Here is an 18,112-nt window from a genome sequence, read left to right as displayed (position 1 = left end):
CAGGAGCCAGAGCTGCAGCAGAAAGAACCAGGTGGTCAAAGGTGGCGGTGGTGGAGATGGGTAGACACCTTGAATTCCCGGCACCTGAAGCTCCTGGGCTCCCCTGATATCTCCTCCCAGCGTCTGAACTCCCAAATGCTCCCCCTGCCTGCCCTCACCCCCATACCAGGAAGGAGCACCCCTGGAACAGCCCCCCCCATAATGACAGTGGGCACAGGTGGAGCTCAGCACCTGTATCTGGCCCTCTCCTGCCCCTAGTTCCCAAACTGCAAATGAGAAAATGCCCAAGGCCAAGGCACCTGCTGGCCCCCACCCTTCTGGGATCATGGCTTGGGTCAGGGGCATGCAGCAGAGCCCCCACAGGTAAAGAACATCCTCAAGGGAATGCGTGTGGTCTCCTTATGATGGAGATAATCTGCCCCATTAATAAGGGGATCTTATTAATGTTTACAAATATCTTAAGTGTGGGAGATGGAGGGATTTGGCTAAACTCTTTTCAGTGGTTTGTGGGGACAGGACAAGGGGCACCGGCCACAAAATGGAGCCCGGGAAGTTCTGCACGACTATGAGAAAGAAATTCTTCACGGTGAGGGTGACGGAGCCCTGGGACAGGCTGCCCAGGGAGGTCGTGGGGTCTCCTTCTCTGGAGATACTCAAGGCCCGTCTGGACGCCTACCTGGGCAGCCTGCTGTAGGGAACCTGCTTTGGCAGGGGGGTTGGTCCCGATGATCTCTCGAGGTCCCTTCCACCCCCTAAAATTTTGTAATTCTGTGATAGGCTGAGATACAGGGTACAGTAACCGGGTGCTGAAGAGCCTGTTGGGAGCCTGCAGCGCACAAACAAGACCCTCTCCCCCCCAGGGACACACAGGGATGCACGCACGCTCTAGTGGTATGCTCACGGTGCCCGGTGTGCGTGCAGGCGTGCATACCCGATCCCCAGCACAGGGTTGGCGCAACCCCACAGACGCCTGCACACAACCACCCCACACGTGCTGTGCTTCGGTGGCACGCAGACACCGTCACACACAGGACAGGAAGGCCCAGGGTAAGGCAATCAGTGCCTCAAGGAGAAGGATCCGGGGAATCCACTGCATAACGCCCAGCCAGGCTGGGCCGCTGCCCTTCTCCCTTCACTGGGAGAAACTGGCGTCGTATTTTTAGGGTCCTAATTAGGGTTAGGTTTACTGTTAAGTGTTACGTTTAGGGTTATTTGGAAAAAGTGCAAAGTCCTGTCGTGCGTGGGGTTGCGTAAAGGCTCCCAAAGGGTTCAGGTCTACCCAAAGATTTCTGTTGGGAGCATTTTTTGATGGCAGAAACTGGTGCCGGACGTGTTTTTTAGGGTTCCAATTAGGGTTAGTTTTAGTGATGCGTTTAGGGTTGTTTGGAAAGAGAGAAAGCGCAGAGTCCTGTCGTGTGTGGGGTTGCGTAAAGGCTCCCAAAGGGAGTTCAGGTGTACCCAACGGCTTCTGTTGGGAGTATTTTGGTGGGAGAAACTGGCAATGTCCGTGTTTCTTAGGGTCCTATTTAGTGTTATGGTGGCGGGGGCCATGCAAAGTGGGGTAGCAGCGGTGGGGGCCCCAAAACCCAGCCCGCGCTGCCCAGGGCGCCTGGGGACAACGGTGGGCGAGCAATTCGGCACCGGGATCTTTTATTGATCCGGGTTGCGGCCCCGCTGCGCCTCCCCAGCCTGGCTTTTGAGGCCAGTCCCGGGGATTTTGGGTGCACCGGGGCTGGGCGCGTGGGTGCCACGCGTCCCCAACCCCCATCCCATCCCTTGTGGTCCCCATCCCGGGCGGGCATCGGGACCGGTAGCACCACTGCTCCTTGTCCCCATGCGCGAGGGTCCCCATCACGCGGCGTGGAGCTTCTGGTGCCGGCGGAGCTGGGATTTGTGGCGAAACCCCTCGCCGCAGTCGGGGCAGCCGTGGGGCTTCTCGCCGGTGTGGGTGCGTCGGTGGCGGATGAGGTTGGAGGAGACGCTGAAGCGCTTGCCGCACTCCCCGCAGCGGTAGGGCTTCTCCCCGGTGTGCGTGCGCTGGTGCTGGACGAGCGCCGAGCTCTCGCTGAAGCGCTTGCCGCAGGCGCCGCAGCCGTAGGGCTTCTCGCCGGTGTGGATGCGCCGGTGGGTGGCCAGGTTGGAGTTCTGGCTGAAGCCCTTCCCGCAGGCACCGCAGGTGTAGGGCTTCTCGCCGGTGTGCGTGACCTGGTGCCGCGCCAGGTCCGAGCTGCGGCTGAAGCCCTTGCCGCACTCGCCGCAGATGGTGGGGCGCAGGCGGCCCCCCCGCAGCCCCAGCAGCTCCTCCAGCGGTCCCAGGCCCCGCGGGCCCCCCGACGCCTTGCCCCGGGGCCGGGCGGGTGCCTTCCGCCGCCGCCTCGCCGCCGGGCACCCGGGGGTCTCGCTGGCGGGGCAGGCTGCAGGGAGAGTGGAGCTGGGCACCGGCGGGGGCGCGGGGCAGGCCAGGGGCTGCGACCCCTCTGCCCCTTCCCCGTCCCTTTTGCACCTCCTGCAGCCCTTCTCCGTCTGCTCCAGCCTTCTCCCACCTTCTCCGTCCTTTTGTACCTTCTCCAGCCACTGGCCCCTTCCCCATGTCCTCTTCATCTTCTTCATCCTCTCCATCCCCTCCGCAGCCCTTCCCCATCTGCTGCAGCCCTTTCCCACCTTCTCCATCCCCTCTTCCCCTTCTCTGTCCCTCTTCCACCTCCTCCATCTCCCCTACCTCTTTCCCAGCCCCTGTCCCTACTCCGGACCTTTTCCATCTGCCCCATCCCTTTCCCACCTCCTCCACCCCCTTGGCCCCTTCCCCATCCCTCTGGGCCCTTCCCATCCCCTCAGCCCCTTCCCCTCCCATTTCCACCTTCTTCACCCCTTTGTCCCCTTCATTCCCCAGCCCCTTTCCCACCTTCCCCACCCCTTTGCACCTTCCCCATCCACTGTCCCCTTCCCCATCCCCTTCCCCATTCCCTTGACCCCTTCCCCATCCCCTTGGCCCTTTTCCCATCCCCTTGGACCCCTCCCCATCTCCTTGACCCCTTCCCCATTTTCTTGACCCCTTTCCCATCCTCTCAGCCCCTTCCCCATCCCATTTCCACCATCTTCACCCCTTCGGCCCCTTCATCCCCTTTCCCACCTTCTCCACCCTTCTTTCCCCTTCCCCACCCCCTCCATTCCCCCTTCCCCATCCCTTCTGCCCCCTCCCCACTTCGGGGACAGCGCTGGCGCCCCGCTGGGCGTCCCCACCAAGAGACAAGAGGCTGGAATTGGGGTGCAGACGGAGGTTGCCCCCCCCCCCAGGACAGGCCTGGGGTGTGGGACGGGGACAGCGCGTCCCCAGGTGGGGACAGGCGTGGGGGTGGCACCGCCGAGGGGGACCCCGGAGCCCAAATTCCTGCTCCAAAACATGGCTGGAGTTGGGGTACCGGGAAACCCCATGGGGCAGGAGCAGGGCATCGCTGCACCCCGAGATCGGGGCGTCCCTGTGGTGCGGGGTTAGGGCACCCCCGTGCCATAGGGATGGGGTACCCCTGTTCTGACGGACTGGAGCATCCCCTGCACCCCAGAACTGGGACACCTCCATACCCTGAGATCAGGGCACCCCAGATTTGGGGTATCCCTGTGCCAAGGGACGGGGACACCCCCATACCCCAGATTTGGGGTATCCCCATGAAATGGGGACGGGGCATCCCCACAACCCGCGTTTGGGGCACCCCCATAACCCAGATTTGGGGTATCCCTGTGCCAAGGGACCAGGGAACCCCCTTACCCTAGGATCAGAGCACCCCCATAACATGGGATCGGGGCACCCCTGTGCCAAGGGATCGGGGCACCCCCATTACCTGGGATCAGGGCACCCCCATAGCCCAGATTTGGGGTATCCCTGTGCCAAGGGACCAGGACATCCCCATACCCTGGGATCGGGGCACCCCCATACTCCAGATCTGGGGTGTCCCCACGAAATGGGGACGGGGCATCCACACACCCCCATGCTGTGGGACTGGGACATTGCCATATTATGGGATGGGGGCACCCCTGTCCCCCCTCCCGAATCAGGACACCCCCATATTATGGGATGGGGGCACCCCTGTCGTCCCCTCTCCCGAATCAGAACACCCCCATATTATGGGATGGGGGCAACCCTGCCCCCACACCTCGGATCAGGACACCCCCATATTATGGGATGGGGGCACCCCGTCCCCCCTCCCGAATCTGGACACCCCCACATTACAGGATGAGGGTGCCCCCCCAGATCAGGACACCCCCCCACCCTGCGATTGAGCCATCCCAATATCATGGGATGCGGGCACCCCTGCCCCCCTCTTACCCGCCCCCAAACGAATCAGAATACCCCCATATTATGGGATGGCGGCACCCCCACGCTATAGGATCGCAGCGTCCCCCTCCCAGCCACCCCCCCCTCATCTCCCCCCAGTCCCCCCCACTCCCCGCGCACCCGTGGGCCCCCCACGTACGGGACCATCCCCACGCTACATGGGGGGGGGGGGGATTTCGGGGGGGGGCTCACCTGCGGCGGTGCCCTCGGCGGTCTTGGGGTCCCGGGGGTCCCGGCCTGATGGCCCCCCCTCGGCATCCATCGCGCTCAGACGGGGAAACGCTGCTGGGGGGGGGGGGGGCAAACAAGCAAAGAGATGGGGTGGCCGCGGGGGGGGGGGAAGACCACCGACCCCCCCCCCAAATTCAGCCACAGCGGAACCGTCGCCCCCCCCCCACCCAAAAAAAAAACAACTCACCGGGGCCTGGCGCGGGGGGGGCGGCAGCGGCGGGGCCTCCCGCTCGGCCCCCGCGATGGCGCAGCTCCTGCCCCCCCCCCCCCCCCGTTACATCCCCCCCCCAAAAAAACCCCACCCGGCCGTGGGGACGGGGGGACGGGACCCCCCCAGCCGGGGGGTGCGGGGGGCGCAGCGGGACCGAGTGCTGAGGGGGGGGGGCGGGGACAAAGGGGGGGCCCCCACCTGGGGGGGTGAGGGGGGGTGATGGGGACCCCCCCCGTGTGGGGTGGAGGGGGTGCAGGGGGCACTGGGGGGGCTTCTGCACACACCCCCCCGGTGTCTGCAGCTGGATGGGGCTGATGGGGGTGGCCCAGTGCGCCCCAGTGTACCCAGTGCCTCCCAGTATACTCAGTGCTCCCAGTGCGTCCCAGTGTGTCCCAGTGCACCCAGTGCGTCCCAGTACATCCAGTGTGTCCCAGTGCGTCCCAGTGCGTCCCAGTGCGTCCCAGTGCACCCAGTGCGTCCCAGTACATCCAGTGTGTCCCAGTGCATCCCAGTGCGTCCCAGTGCGTCCCAGTGCACCCAGTGCGTCCCAGTACATCCAGTGCGTCCCAGTGCATCCCAGTGCCTCCCAGCACATCCAGTGCGTCCCAGTGCGTCCCAGTACATCCAGTGTGTCCCAGTGTGTCCCAGTGCCTCCCAGTACACCCAGTGTACCCCAGTGTACCCAGTGCCTCCCAGTACATCCAGCGTGTCCCACTGTACCCAGTGCCTCCCAGTACATCCAGTGTGTCCCAGTGCCTCCCAGTGCCTCCCAGCACATCCAGTGTGTCCCAGTGCCTCCCAGTGCCTCCCAGTACATCCAGTGTGTCCCAGTGCGTCCCAGTGCCTCCCAGCACATCCAGTGTGTCCCAGTGCCTCCCAGTACATCCAGTGTGCCCTAGTGTGTCCCAGTGTACCCAGTGCCTCCCAGTACATCCAGTGTACCCCAGTGTACCCAGTGCCTCCCAGTACATCCAGCGTGTCCCACTGTACCCAGTGCCTCCCAGTACATCCAGTAAGTCCCAGCGCGTCCCAGTGTACTCAGTGCCCCCAGTGCGTCCCAGTGCATCCCAGTGTCCCCAGTATACTCAGTGCCCCCAGTGCGTCCCAGTATACCCAGTTCCTCCCAGTGCATCCCAGTGTGTTCTAGTTCATCTCAGTGCACCCAGTGTGTCCCGGTATGCCCAGTGCTTCCCAGTACATCCCAGTACATCCCAGTACATCCCAGTGTACCCAGTGAGTCCCAGTGCCCCCGGCCCATCCCAGTGCCTCCCAGTGCCCCCAGCATGTCCCAGTACATCCCAGTGCCCCCCTCCCCCCGTACTGGGAGCCACTGGTTTGAACTGGCCGCGCGCCGGGGTCGGGCAGCACGGGGACACCGGGGGGGTCACACCCCCGTACCCCCCCCGTAACCCCCCCCGGTGCCATCCCCCGTGTCCCCCCCGCCCCCGTGCCCCCCCCCCCGGTCCCGTCCCAGCGCCCCCGCCCCCCCCGAGCCCCCCAGCCGGGGCCCCGGCACCCCGGGCCGAGCCCGGCGGCAGCGGATTGGCTGAGAGCCGCCGCGAGGGCGGGGCTTGCGCGCCGCCGAGCCTACCGATTGGTTAAAAGCGCCGCGCGGGGGCGAACCCGCTGAGGGGGCGGGGCCTCCGGGGGCGGGGACGCCGCGCGCTGATTGGCGGAGAGGCGGGCGGGGCGAGGCCGGGGAGTCCTCGGCGCATGCGCCGCCGCCGCCGCATTCCACTTCCGGGTGGCGGCGGCCGCTTCCGCCTCCCGCTGGGCCTGCGGCGGCGGCGGCGCCGGTTCCGGGCCTGGGCCTGGGCCCCGCCCCCACCCGGAGGGTCTCCCCCTCCCCCCCCCCCCCCGGCCTCCTCCTCTTCCTCAGGGCCCGGCGGCTGGGCCGGGCCTGGCGGCGGGGTCCCGGTGTGCCGGTGCCCCCGGTCCCGCTGCCCCCGGTGGCCCGGTGCCGGTGCCGCAGGATGTGGTACATCATGCAGAGCGTGCAGAGCAAGTACTCGCTGTCCGAGCGCCTCATCCGCACCATCGCCGCCATCCGCTCCTTCCCCCGGGACAACGTGGAGGACCTCATCGGGCGGGTGAGCCCCGGCGGGGCACCGGGGGGGGGGAACCGGGCCCGGTGCCCCCATCCCCAGCCGCTCCCGCTGCCCGCCCGCGGCGGGGAAACGCCGGCCCCGCAGCCCGGATGCTGCAAACGGGGGTTCGGCGCCTCCTGTTGCCGCCCGCAGCGGGCACCGGGAGCACCGGGAGCCCGCAGCGCGGTGTCTGGAGCCGTCCCCGTCCCGGTGCGCAGCCAACGAGCGGTTGCGGCAGAGCCCCGCAGCGCCCTGGCCTGTCTCGGCACCGGTTGGGGGCGCCCCGTTAATGACAGGCACCGGTTGGGGGCGCCCCGTTAATGACAGGCACCGGTTGGGGGCGCCCCGTTAATGACAGACACCCGTTGGGGGCGCCCCGTTAACGATGGGTGCCAATTAGGGGTGCCCCTAATTGGTACCTAGAATTAACGGGGCACCCCATTAATGAGAGACACTGATTAGGGGTGCCCCATTAACGACGGGCACCAGTTGGAGGCACCCCATTAACGACGGGCACCGGTTGGGGGCGCCCCATTAACGATGGGCGCCAATTAGGGGCGCCCCATTAATTCCAGGTACCAATTAGGGGCGCCCCGTTAGTTCCAGGCACCGGTTGGGGGCGCCCCGCTAACGACGGGTGCCAATTCAGGGGCGCCCCGTTAACGCCGCCGTGTCCCCGTAGGGCGCCGACGTGAACGGCATGCACGGCACCCTGAAACCGCTGCACTGCGCCTGCATGGTGGCCGACGCCGACTGCGTGGAGCTGCTGCTGCAGAAGGGAGCGGAGGTAACGGCGGCTTGGGGCGGTGCCGGCCCCGGTACCGGCTGCTCTGCCCCTTTTTGGGGCAAAACGGGCCGGGCGAAGGCGCCCCGCGGGAGCGGCGAGGTGTTTTTTTTTGTTTTGTTTTGTTTTTTAACATCTCGGCGACGTTTTGTGGCCGAGATTTGGCTCGTTCGGGGAGGGGGGGAGGCGAGACCCGAAGGGCCACCAAACGCCGCCCGTCTCCTGCCCGGTTTTTTGGGGGAAGCTCGCGCCGCCCGCCCCGTTCCTCCACCCGGCGCCGCGGGGAGGGGGCCCCGCGTGTCCCGCCCGCCACGCGTCCTCCCGCCCTTCCCCCCCGCAGGTCAACGCCCTGGACGGCTACAACCGCACGGCGCTGCACTACGCGGCCGAGAAGGACGAGACGTGCGTGGAGATCCTGCTGGAGTACGGGGCCGACCCCAACGCGCTGGACGGCAACAAGGACACGCCGCTGCACTGGGCCGCCTTCAAGAACACGGCCGAGTGCGTGCGCTCGCTGCTGGAGAACGGCGCCCTGGTGAACGCCCGCGACTACAACGACGACACGCCGCTCAGCTGGGCCGCCATGAAGGGCAACCTGGAGAGCGTGAGCGTCCTGCTCGACTTCGGGGCCGAGGTGCGGGTGGTCAACCTGAAGGGGCAGACGCCCATCTCGCGCCTGGTGGCGCTGCTGGTGCGGGGACTGGGCACGGAGCGCGAGGATTCCTGCTTCGACCTCCTGCACCGCGCCATCGGACACTTCGAGCTGCGCAAGAACGGCAGCATGCCCTGGGAGGTGACCAGGGACCAGCAGCTCTGCCAGAAGCTGACGCTGCTCTGCTCGGCCCCCGGCACGCTGCAGACGCTCTCGCGCTACGCCGTGCGCCGCAGCCTGGGCGTGCGCTTCCTGCCCGAGGCCGTGGAGCAGCTGCCCCTGCCCACCTGCCTGAAGGAGTACGTGCTGCTCCTCAGCTAGGCGCCGGGAGCACCCGTTTTAGCACCCGCGGGCGCTGGGCGAGCAGCGGGGACGCTCCGGAAGGCCCCGCGTCCCTCTCCGCGCCTGCCACGCTTGCTCCGCGCGAGCTCCTGCGCTGCGTTTTCAGCCGTGCGAGGAAAATCGACCCCCCCCCCCCCCCCCCCCCCCCCTCCAACGGACGGCGAAGCCGTCGCGGCCGCTGGATTAACCTGGTCCTTTTTTTTTTTTTTGGTGTTTTTCTTTTTTTGTGTGCGTTTTCTTTTCTTTTTTTTTTGTTCCGTGGTGGGCAAAGCGAGGCTTTCCGGGCGAGACCAGCGAAATCTCCCCCTTGGGAAGGACTCGAGGCGCTGCAGGGCACGGAGAGGCCCGCTGGGTGATTGCACGCCTCGAGCCCGTTCCTCCTGCAGCCCCGCGGGGCGAGCGCCCGCCTCACCGCGCACAGCACCCGGGGCGCCCCCTCGGCACCCGGGGCAGCTTCGTTCCCCCCGTACCCCGGAGTTTTAAGACGTAACGGCGCGTTAGGGACAGAAGGTGGGGGGCTGGGGGGAACGCAGCGCCCGCAGGAGCGAGAAACCTTCGTGGGGCGCGAGGCCAGCGAGGGGAGGAGGCGCCCCGACCGGCGCAGCGCCGGGGCCCGGGGCGTCCCCGTGTCACCGGGGCCCAGCTCTCGCTGCTCTCCCCGCCAGAAATTTGGCCGCGGTTCCTGCGAGATAAGAAAACGTTTCCCTGCCGTCCAGGCTGGCTCCGCTCCGGGCACAGGACGCTCCCGAGCAGGAGGCTTCGGCTCCCCTCTGCCATCAGGGTTCTCGGTTTGGTTCTGCGCCGCCCCCTCGCCGCCTCGTGGCTGGTTTTATTTGCGTGTGTGTGTTTGTACCGCGTGGGCGCGGAGGCGCCGGCAGCAGCTCCCCGGGTCGCTGCCTCTCGCTTCCGAGGGGCGAAACCCGCCCGGAGCCGCTGCCCGCCCGCAGCCCGCCGCGCCCCCAGCTTGCGTTCACAGAAATAAACGGCTCCTCGCAAGCCCCGCGCCGGGAGGTTTGTGTCGGCGGTCGGGGGGAGTAGTAGGGCGGTGCCCCGCTCTCCTCTGGGGCTTTCTTGGGGTGGGGGGCATGCGGCGGGGTGGGGTCTGGGGGGGCGGTGCCGGCCGTGATGCTCCCGCGCTGGGTTTTGGCACCGCGTCGTCACCCGGGGATCCTCCGGGAGAGCTGCGACGGGCGCCCAGGGGGAGGTGAGAAAGGTAAACTCGGGCGATGGCTGCGACGGGAGAAACGTTGGGGGGAAGAAAAGAAGATTTTAATGCTTTAAAGCCTCCCCGTCGTGCTGGGAACGAGGCTGCGGGGCCGAACAAGGCAGGGGAGCCACGAGGGAGCCGCGTTTCCCTCCACCCGCGGGCGAGTGCCGGAGGCTGCGAGCGCGACGCGTGTTTGCCAGCGCCGTGAGCGGCGCCGGTTTTATTGAAGCGTCTTAATTGGGAATTCAGAACTAAAGCGCTGCCCTAGGGACACGGCCCTCGCTCTCGGGGCAGCGCCACGTCCCGCCGGGCCGTGAGCCGCTCGGGAAGCGCTGCGCTGTTCACAAAGCCACCGGGCTGGGTCTAACCCAGCCCCAATTTACCCCGAGGATGCCCCCAGCTGCGGGAAAGCTGCGCAGGGTCGTCCCCCACCCCCCCCACCCCGGCGCCCCTCAGATGTTGGACTCGAGGGAGATCCTCTTCTGCCTGACGTGCTCCAGGTGCGCCTTCTCCGAGGTGTCCAGCTCGATGTTGTACTTGGCCAGGATCTTCAGGATGGGGCGCAGCTTCAGCCACCACTGCTCCTTGGGGAGGCGGTGCCTGCGAGGGAGGGAGGGCGGCGTGAACCCCGGCTGCGCTCCCACTCCGCAGCCTTCCTCCTCCTCCTCCTCCTCCTCCCCAGCCCCCGGGGGCTGCAGGGAGGGGGCACCTACTCGAAGTCCGTCTGCTCCTTGAGCTCGGTGACGGGCTGGAAGACGAGGCTGCGCTTGCGCATGCCCAGCAGGCACGCCGAGTCGGCCGTGTTGGCGAAGATGCGACCTGCAACGGGGGGGCAGCAGCAGGCTCAGCGTCTCGCCCCCTCCCCGAGACCCCCGAGCACGCGTGCAGGGGGGTTTGGTTTACCTCTGATGCCCGGGACCCCCCCCGGTGCAGCCGGGAAGGAGTCCCCCCCCCACACACACACACACACTCGGGGACCCACCGTGCCGGGAGCACTCCTTGATCTTCCCGGTGATCCAGGCCACCGCCTTGGCGCCCATTTTAGTGCCGAAATTCCTGTCGAAGGGGGTCGGGGTGCCGCCCTGCGGGGAGAAACGGCACCGGGCGATGGGGCAGGGGCGGGGAGAGCTGCGTCCTTGGGGGGGGGCTCCAGCCTCTCGCTGGGGGGGGGTGGGGGGGTGGTTTGGGGCACAGCCGTACCTGCTGCATGTGCCCCAGCACGTTCTTGCGGCAGTCGAAGATGCCCTTCCCCTCCTCAGAGTAGAGGTTGTAGATGAAGTCGGTGGTGTAGTTCTCGTTGCAGCGCTCGTTCCTGCGCGAGGAGATGGGGCCGGGCTCGGGGTTGGGGGGGGGGGGGGGCAGCTCGAGGGCCCGGGGCCCGGTGGCACCCCCCCCCCCGGCCTCGTCCTTACCTGAGCACCAGCCCCCGCTTCACCGTCGTCTTCATTTTTTCGGTTAAATGCTCCACGTTGATCTGGGGGCCGAGGAAAAGCCGGGCGGGACGTGGGTGTTGGAAGCACGGGGGGGGGGGGGGGATTAATGGGGTGCCCCTGTCCCTGCGGTGGTGCTTGGCTGGGGGGGGGGGAACGTGAGCAGGGATAAAGGCAGCCCCCGCCCCTAAAATGAGGCTCAGACTGGGGGTGATGTGGGCAAGGATAAAAGCAGCCCCCACCCCTAAAATGAGGTTCTGTTTGGGGGGGGAAACAGGGATAAAGGCAGCCCCCACCCCTAAAATGAGGCTCAGTGTGGGGGGACATGGGCAGGGACAAAGGCAGCCCCTACCCCTAAAATGAGGCTCAGATTGGGGGTGATGTGGGCAAGGATAAAAGCAGCCCCCACCCCTAAAATGAGGCTCAGTTTGGGGGGGACACGGGCAGGGATAATGGCAGCCCCCACCCCTAAAATGAAGCTGAGTTTCGGGGGACACAGGGATCGAGGCAGCCCCCACCCCTAAAACGAGGCTCAGTTTCGGGGGACACAGGCATGGATCAAGGCAGCCCCCACCCCTAAAACGAGGCTCAGTTTGGGGGGGACACGGGCAGGGATCAAGGCAGCCCCCACCCCTAAAACGAGGCTCAGTTTCGGGGGACACAGGGATCGAGGCAGCCCCCACCCCTCCACCGAGGCTCCGTTTGGGGCACACCACCGAGGACAAAGGCAGCCCTGGCCCTGCCGCAGTGCCCCGGGGGTGGGGGGCTGCGTGCCGGGGGGGGGCCCCCACCTGCAGGTCGCGGATGTTGAAGTGCTCCTCGTAGATGTAGGCGGCGTCGGCGCCCCCCGCCAGCCCCGCCAGCGTGGCCAGGTACCCGCAGTAGCCGCCCATCGTCTCGATGATGAACACGCGCCGCTTGGTGCCCGCCGCCGACTGCTTGATGCGGTCGCAGGTCTGCGGGGGCGGCAAGAAGGCATTTCCGTCGTCGGGGAGGGCATTTAATTAACGGGGCGTCTAATTAACGGGGGAAAGCCGGGGGCTGGGTGCCGCACCGTGGTGATGGTGTTGAGGGCGGTGTCGGCGCCGATGCTGAAGTCGGAGCCGGGGACGTTGTTGGAGACGGTGGCGGGGATGACGCAGAGCGGGATGCAGAGCTCCTCGAACTTGGCCCTCCCCTCCATCATCTCCAGGCTGCCCGTGAAGGCCTTGGGAAGGGGGTGGGGTGGGGTGGGGTGGGGGGGCAGCCAAAAATGAGGGCACGGGCGCCAGGAGCTGCCCCCCAAAGCCCCGGCCCGCCTCCGCCCCGCTCACCTCGAAGCCCCCGATGATGATCAGCCCGTGGATGCCGAAGCTGCTGATGTTGGCGCTGATTTCCTCGAAGTATTTCTTGGGCAAGGTCCTGGCCGAAGCGTTTTGGGGGGGGGGGGGGGGGGGAGTAAAACCTCCGGGGGTGGGCTCTGCCTGGGCCCCCGCACCCGGGTTTCCGCGGGGCAGCGTTACCTCTTCGTCCCCAGCTTGGAGCCACCCAGACCCGTCCAGCCGCCGACCCTCTCCCAGCTGATCTCTTCCACCTGGCAGCGTGGGGAGGGGGGAAAAAAGCCAAACGCAAAAATTGGGGGGGGGGGGGGGGAGAGGAAGAAGAAGCAGGGGGAGGAGAGTTTTGGGGCGCACCGACCTCACCGTGCAGGTAGGGCATCGATATCGGGGTGCCCCCGGGCAAGGCTGCGGGGGGAGCCCCATCCCTGGGGGCTGCAGGTTCGGGGGCTGCGCCCTTCCCCCGTGCACCCCCTTCCCCCCCCCCCCCCCATTTCCCCACCCACCTTCCCGAAAGCGAGCCCCTCGAAGCCGTCGTGCACCGCCAGCATGCGGTGGCCGTGGATGAGGCCGATCCTCACGGTGGAGCGCACGGCCGCGTTCATGCCGGCCGCCGGGGCGCCCACGTTGAGCACGGCCAGCGTGTAGCCGCTCTGGGGGGGGGGGGGGGGGGGGGGGGGGGAGCAAATGGATTGGGGGGGGGCTCAGGGTGCCCCCGCCGCCCCCTCCTCAACGCCTTACCTTGGTGGAGGGCGGGCGGATGTGCGCCAGCAGCTTGTAGACGTTCCAGTTGTTTTGGAAACTCCTGCGAAAGTAGAATAGAATAGAATAAGATAAAGTAAAATAAAATCGAATATAAAATAAAGTAAAATAAAATGAAATATAAAATAAAATATAAAGTAAAATATAAAATCAAATATAAAACAAAATAAAATAAAAAATAGAATAAAATAAAGTAAAATATAAAATAAAATATAAAACAAAAAATAAAAAATAAAAATAAAATAAAAAATAAAATAAAAAATAAAAATAAAATAAAAAATAAAATAAAATAAAAAATAAAATAAAAAATAAAATAAAAATAAAAGAGAGGGAGTTGAGGGAGCGCCGGGGATGGGCAGGGCCCCGCGTCCCCATGTCCCCACCGAGGGACGTGCTGTGGGTGCTCACCGGCCCCGCAGCTTCAGGGCATCGTCGAAGCGCTTCTCGTTCATCGCCGTCGTCACGTCTTTGGTCTGCGGGGAGCGGAGGTGGGCGGGTTTGTGCCGTGCCGATGGGTTTGTGCCACGCTGGCCGGGTTTGTGCCACACCGGGTGGGTTTTGCATCGTGCCGGCCGGGTTTGCACCACGCTGGATGGTTTTGCATCACTCTGGCCAGATTTGCACTACACCGGCTGGGTTTGCACCGTGCCAGGGACGGGTTTGCACCGTGCCAGGGATGGTTTTGCACAATACCAAATGGGTTTGCCTTGTGCTGGATGTTTTTACCCCATACCAGATGGGTTTGCACCGTGCCAGGGATGGTTTTGCACCGTGCCAGATGCGTTTGCGCTGTGCCAGATGGGTTTGCACTGTGCCAGGGATGGGTTTTGCCCCATACCAGATGGGTTTGCACCATGCCAGGGATGGTTTTGTACCATGCCAAATGGGTTTGCACTGTGCTGGATGTTTTTACCCCATACCAGATGGGTTTGCACCGTGCCAGGGATGGTTTTGAACAATACCAAATGGGTTTGCACTGTGCTGGACATTTTTGCCCCATACCAGAGGAGTTTGCACTGTGCCAGGGATGTTTTTACCCCATACCAGATGGGTTTGCACCATGCCAGGGATGGTTTTGCCCAATACCAGATGGGTTTGCACCATGCCAGGGATTCTTTTTGCCCCATACGAGATGAGTTTGCACCGTGCCAGATGGGTTTGCACCGTGCTGGACGGGTTCTCATTGCACCCAGCCAGGTTTGCATGGCAGCAGCCCGAGCTGCTCCGTGTCCCCGTCCCCGCACTCACCACCTGCACGCACTCCATCAGGGGCAGGCGCACGGCCTGGTTGCCCGAGAGGCTGACGACGCAGGCGGGGGTCTCGGGGGTCGCCTCCAGCAGGGCCATGACGGCTTCCACGCCCATGCGGCTGCCCTGGGGGGACAGGGGCGGGGATGGGGACGGGGACGGGGACGTCACCGCGGCCCCGCTCAGCTGGGACCGGCACAGGACGGGGGGGATGGAGCCACCTACCAGCACACGGTCGAAAGCGGAGGGCGTCCCGCCGCGCTGCACGTGGCCCAGGATGGTGACCCGGGTGTCATAGCCCAAACGCTTCACCACCAGCTGCAAGACAGCAGGTTCGGCTCGGGGACGGGGCGCCTGGCCCCCCCCGGGACCAAAAATCGGTGCGGAAATGGGGTTCCCGCCATCCCGCTTACGTTTTTGATGTCGTCGGAGGTGATGGGCTTGCCTTGCTTGTCGATGGCGCCCTCGGCCACGATGATGATGTTCAGCCTCGAGCCGCCCAGGCGGGTCTGGGGGAGAGGTGGAGGTGAGGAGGGGGACGGGGACATGGACCAGGATGGGGACAGAGATGGGGATGAAATAGGGATGGGAACAGGGAGGGGGGCAAGGACAGGAACAGGGATGGGATGGGGATGGAGACAAAATGGGGATGGGGATGGGGATGGGGATGGGGATGGGGATGGGGATGGGGATGGGATGGGGACAGGCAGGTGTTCCTGGAACAAGGATGGGGACCAAACAGGGACAGGGATGGAGATGGGGACAAAACGGATGGGGTTGGATAGGGATAGGGACAGGGACAGGGACAAAACAGGGATGGGGATGGGGACAAGGACAGGAAAAGGTATGGAATGGGGACAAGGATAGGGACAGGGATGGGGATAGAGATAGGGATGGGGATGAGGACAGGGATGGGGACAGGGACGGGCAGGTGGCACCCCCCCAGAGCCTGCCCTACCTCCGTCAGCCTCCGGCACAAGTGGTCCTCCCAGTCATCCTCGGGGGGGGACTCGGGGATGAAGACCCAGTCGGCGCCGCAAGCCAGGGAGGTGATGAGAGCCAGGTAGCTGGGGGGGGGGGGGGGGGGGGGGGCGCAGAAAAAGAGGCCGTTTGGGGCTTTTTCCCCGTTTTTCATCGGGATCCAGCTCCAGGAGGCAGCGTGGGGACGTACCCGCAGTGCCGACCCATCACTTCCAGCACAAACGTCCGCTGGTGGCTGCGAGAGACGCGGGGCCCGGTTACGCCGCGGGGAAGGAGCGGGGAGCCGGGCGCGGGGCCGGGGCCGTCCCCGTGTCACCTCTGGGCCGTGGTGGTGATGGCGTCCACGATCTCCATGATGCGGTGCAGCGCCGAGTCGGTGCCGATGGTCATGTCGGTGCCGCAGAAGTCGTTGTCGATGGAGCCCACCATGCCCACGATGTTCAGGTAGCTCGACTTCTTCGCCTCCTCCGCCGTGATCCCCCCTAAAAGAGGGTGGCGGGGGTGTGGGACGCCCCCTTCCCGCTCCCTCCCCTCCCCCCCATAAGCATCCCTTTGGGGCAAAACCGCCCAAATCCCAGCGTGGGGAAAAAAAACCACATTTTTGTGCAAAACGCGCTTAAAGGAAGGTGCTGAAAGCCCAACGGGGGGAAATTTTTTTGGGGGGGGGGGGAGGGGGGAGGGGGGCTGTACCTGTCTTCAGCAGCTCGGCCAGGAGGCTGCTCCACTCGGCGCGGAAGGTGTCGGCGCCGGTGAGGCTGCCATCGCCGCCGATGACGCAGAGGTTGGTGATGCTGCGCTTCACCAGGTTGCGGGCGGCTTTCAGGCGCCCCTCACGCGTCCGGAAATCCTGGCAGCGGGCGCTGCCGATGACCGTGCCGCCCTGGGGGGCGCCCACCCCCCCAAAGAAAAAAAAAAAAAAAAAAAAATCATCGTTGAAAAACGGGCACCGGCACCCCGAAAACGGGCGCCGTGCTCCCCGCCGCGCCGGTGCCAGCGGGCGGCTCCGGTTTCGGGTTATTTTCAGGCTCGGCCCTTCGCCCCCGCAGCGTTGGGTTACAGCTGAGAAGGTCAGGGGGGGGACACCGGCGTGCCCCCCCTGTTGTGTCCCCCCCCCCCCCCCAGCTCACCAGCTGCAGCATCATGGAGACGCTCTCCCAGGTGGCCTCCTTGATGTTGTCCCCGCCGTCCACCAGCCCCTGGTAGCCCTGCAACGGGGCGGGGGGGGGAGACGGCGGCGGTGATTTGGGGTCCCCGTGGGGGTTTGGGGGGGGGGTTCGGGGACGGGGGGGGAAGCACCGACCTCGTGCACGAAGTAGACTTTGGCTCCCGTGTAAATGCCCACCCGCACCACGGCGCGGACGGCCGCGTTCATGCCTGCGGGGAGAGGAGAATGGCACCGCCGTCCCCAAACCCGGGGCGGGGGGAGCCCCTAAAGCCATCGCGCTGGGTGTCCTCTCCCCCGCACCCCCCAACCCCGACCCTAAGCTCCCAAAGCTCCCGGTTTGTTTTTCCGCCCCCCCCGCCCCGGCCGTCGAGGAGCCGGCCCCGCAGCTGCGGGTTATTTTTGCCCCGCTGACATTTAGCGGCGCCCAGGCCGCGTGACGCCGGTGTCGGGGACAGCTGGTGGCACGCCGCGGTGGCGCTGAAGCAAAGCAGAGCCCCCGGCCTGGATGAGGCCCCCCCCTTCGCGGGCAGACGGCAAGGATCGGGCTCAATCTGGGTGGTTTCGGGCAATCCCGCTGCCCGAAACCCCCAGGTTTTGGCTTCCATCCCTCGGCCACCCCGTGCTGCGTGTCCCCGGCGCGGGGACCTCGGGGGACATCCCTGCCAGGGCTGCTGCCAGCACCGGGCTTATCGCGTCCTCGTGCAGGGCAATTAGCGCAAATTACTGCGATTTACGCCAAACCAGGACTGGAAATCCCTGGAAATTGTTGTCGCAGACCATTCTCGGCGGTCGTTACCGCACGTCGCCCCCGAGCTCCGGCTGAAACCAACCCTCCTGCCCCCCACCAGCCCGCGAGGACCCCCCCCAAAAACCACCCGGGAAACACAACAAGCAACGAGCCGCAAGAGCCAGGCGCGTGCGAGCCCCGTTTTAGCCTGTTTTGCCCCGTTTTAGCATGGTTTATCCCCAAACAGCCCGACTGGGGTGGGTTTTTGGGGGGGGGGGGGGCCGTCCCGTCCTTACCCTGCGCGTCCCCCCCGGAGGTGAGGACGGCGATGGCTTTGCCGGCGCCCAGGTTCTCCGTGTGCACGCAGGCCTTCGGCGGCTGCGCCATCTTCTTGGCTGAAAAAAGAGGGAAATGGGGCAAAAACCAAACTTCGGGGGGGGGGGGGGGTGAGTGGGGGGGGCTCGGGGGCTCGGTGGCGGCGGAGAGGCACCAAGCGCGGCCCCGGTGTCACGCGGCGAAGTGACAGCGGGCCCCGCGTCAGCCCCTAAATCGGGCACCGGGAGGGAGGGAGGGGCGGCCCCCAGCCACCGGGGGGGGGGTGGCACGGGAGGTGACGGGGACGTGGCCCTGGGTTGTCCC

At 65.6% G+C, this 18,112-nt stretch overlaps 3 protein-coding genes across 5 annotated transcripts in view; 1 reads left to right on the top strand and 2 right to left on the bottom strand.

Moving 5' to 3' along the window:
* Positions 1-1,633: 1,633 nt before the first annotated feature.
* On the bottom strand, positions 1,634-4,906 carry LOC121061090 (zinc finger protein 853-like). 3 transcript variants are annotated; one of them, XM_040539422.1, is made up of 3 exons: positions 4,749-4,906; positions 4,523-4,615; positions 1,634-2,414 (listed from the first exon to the last, which is right to left on the bottom strand). In XM_040539422.1, the coding sequence occupies exons 2-3, from the start codon at positions 4,590-4,592 to the stop codon at positions 1,852-1,854; spliced, it is 633 nt and encodes a 210-aa protein (XP_040395356.1). In that variant the 5' UTR covers positions 4,593-4,615; positions 4,749-4,906; the 3' UTR covers positions 1,634-1,851. The 3 variants fall into 3 exon arrangements, with proteins under 3 accessions (XP_040395356.1, XP_040395357.1, XP_040395355.1); XM_040539423.1 differs by having other exon boundaries at positions 4,523-4,612; positions 4,749-4,904; XM_040539421.1 differs by lacking the exons at positions 4,523-4,615; positions 4,749-4,906 and adding an exon at positions 2,662-2,803 and having other exon boundaries at positions 1,634-2,543.
* Positions 4,907-6,510: 1,604 nt separating this feature from the next.
* On the top strand, positions 6,511-9,633 carry ASB8 (ankyrin repeat and SOCS box containing 8). Its single transcript, XM_040539420.1, has 3 exons — positions 6,511-6,862; positions 7,542-7,646; positions 7,984-9,633. Exons 1-3 carry the CDS (start codon positions 6,746-6,748, stop codon positions 8,614-8,616), a joined length of 855 nt encoding a protein of 284 aa, XP_040395354.1. The 5' UTR covers positions 6,511-6,745; the 3' UTR covers positions 8,617-9,633.
* A 100-nt stretch (positions 9,634-9,733) lies between these two features.
* The window catches only part of PFKM (phosphofructokinase, muscle), a 9,187-nt gene continuing 808 nt past the window's right edge, over positions 9,734-18,112 (bottom strand). Inside the window, exons 2-23 of the mRNA XM_040539419.1 lie at positions 17,770-17,868; positions 16,882-16,955; positions 16,709-16,786; positions 16,272-16,461; positions 15,898-16,063; positions 15,772-15,816; positions 15,559-15,667; positions 15,014-15,109; positions 14,826-14,918; positions 14,601-14,726; positions 13,761-13,825; positions 13,332-13,395; positions 13,097-13,243; positions 12,777-12,847; positions 12,588-12,675; positions 12,329-12,481; positions 12,066-12,230; positions 11,257-11,318; positions 11,045-11,156; positions 10,827-10,926; positions 10,558-10,663; positions 9,734-10,444 (exon numbers count right to left, since the gene is read on the bottom strand). Coding sequence (XP_040395353.1) covers positions 10,297-10,444; positions 10,558-10,663; positions 10,827-10,926; positions 11,045-11,156; positions 11,257-11,318; positions 12,066-12,230; positions 12,329-12,481; positions 12,588-12,675; positions 12,777-12,847; positions 13,097-13,243; positions 13,332-13,395; positions 13,761-13,825; positions 14,601-14,726; positions 14,826-14,918; positions 15,014-15,109; positions 15,559-15,667; positions 15,772-15,816; positions 15,898-16,063; positions 16,272-16,461; positions 16,709-16,786; positions 16,882-16,955; positions 17,770-17,868 — 2,357 coding nt within the window. The 3' untranslated portion in view covers positions 9,734-10,296. The remainder of the gene's footprint in view (positions 10,445-10,557; positions 10,664-10,826; positions 10,927-11,044; positions 11,157-11,256; positions 11,319-12,065; positions 12,231-12,328; positions 12,482-12,587; positions 12,676-12,776; positions 12,848-13,096; positions 13,244-13,331; positions 13,396-13,760; positions 13,826-14,600; positions 14,727-14,825; positions 14,919-15,013; positions 15,110-15,558; positions 15,668-15,771; positions 15,817-15,897; positions 16,064-16,271; positions 16,462-16,708; positions 16,787-16,881; positions 16,956-17,769; positions 17,869-18,112) is intronic.

The sequence above is a fragment of the Cygnus olor genome, chromosome 29, assembly GCF_009769625.2.
Source record: "Cygnus olor isolate bCygOlo1 chromosome 29, bCygOlo1.pri.v2, whole genome shotgun sequence".
NCBI classification, from domain to species: domain Eukaryota; kingdom Metazoa; phylum Chordata; class Aves; order Anseriformes; family Anatidae; genus Cygnus; species Cygnus olor.
Note: the sequence above shows the minus strand (reverse complement) of the source record. Positions and strands in the feature narration are given on the sequence as shown.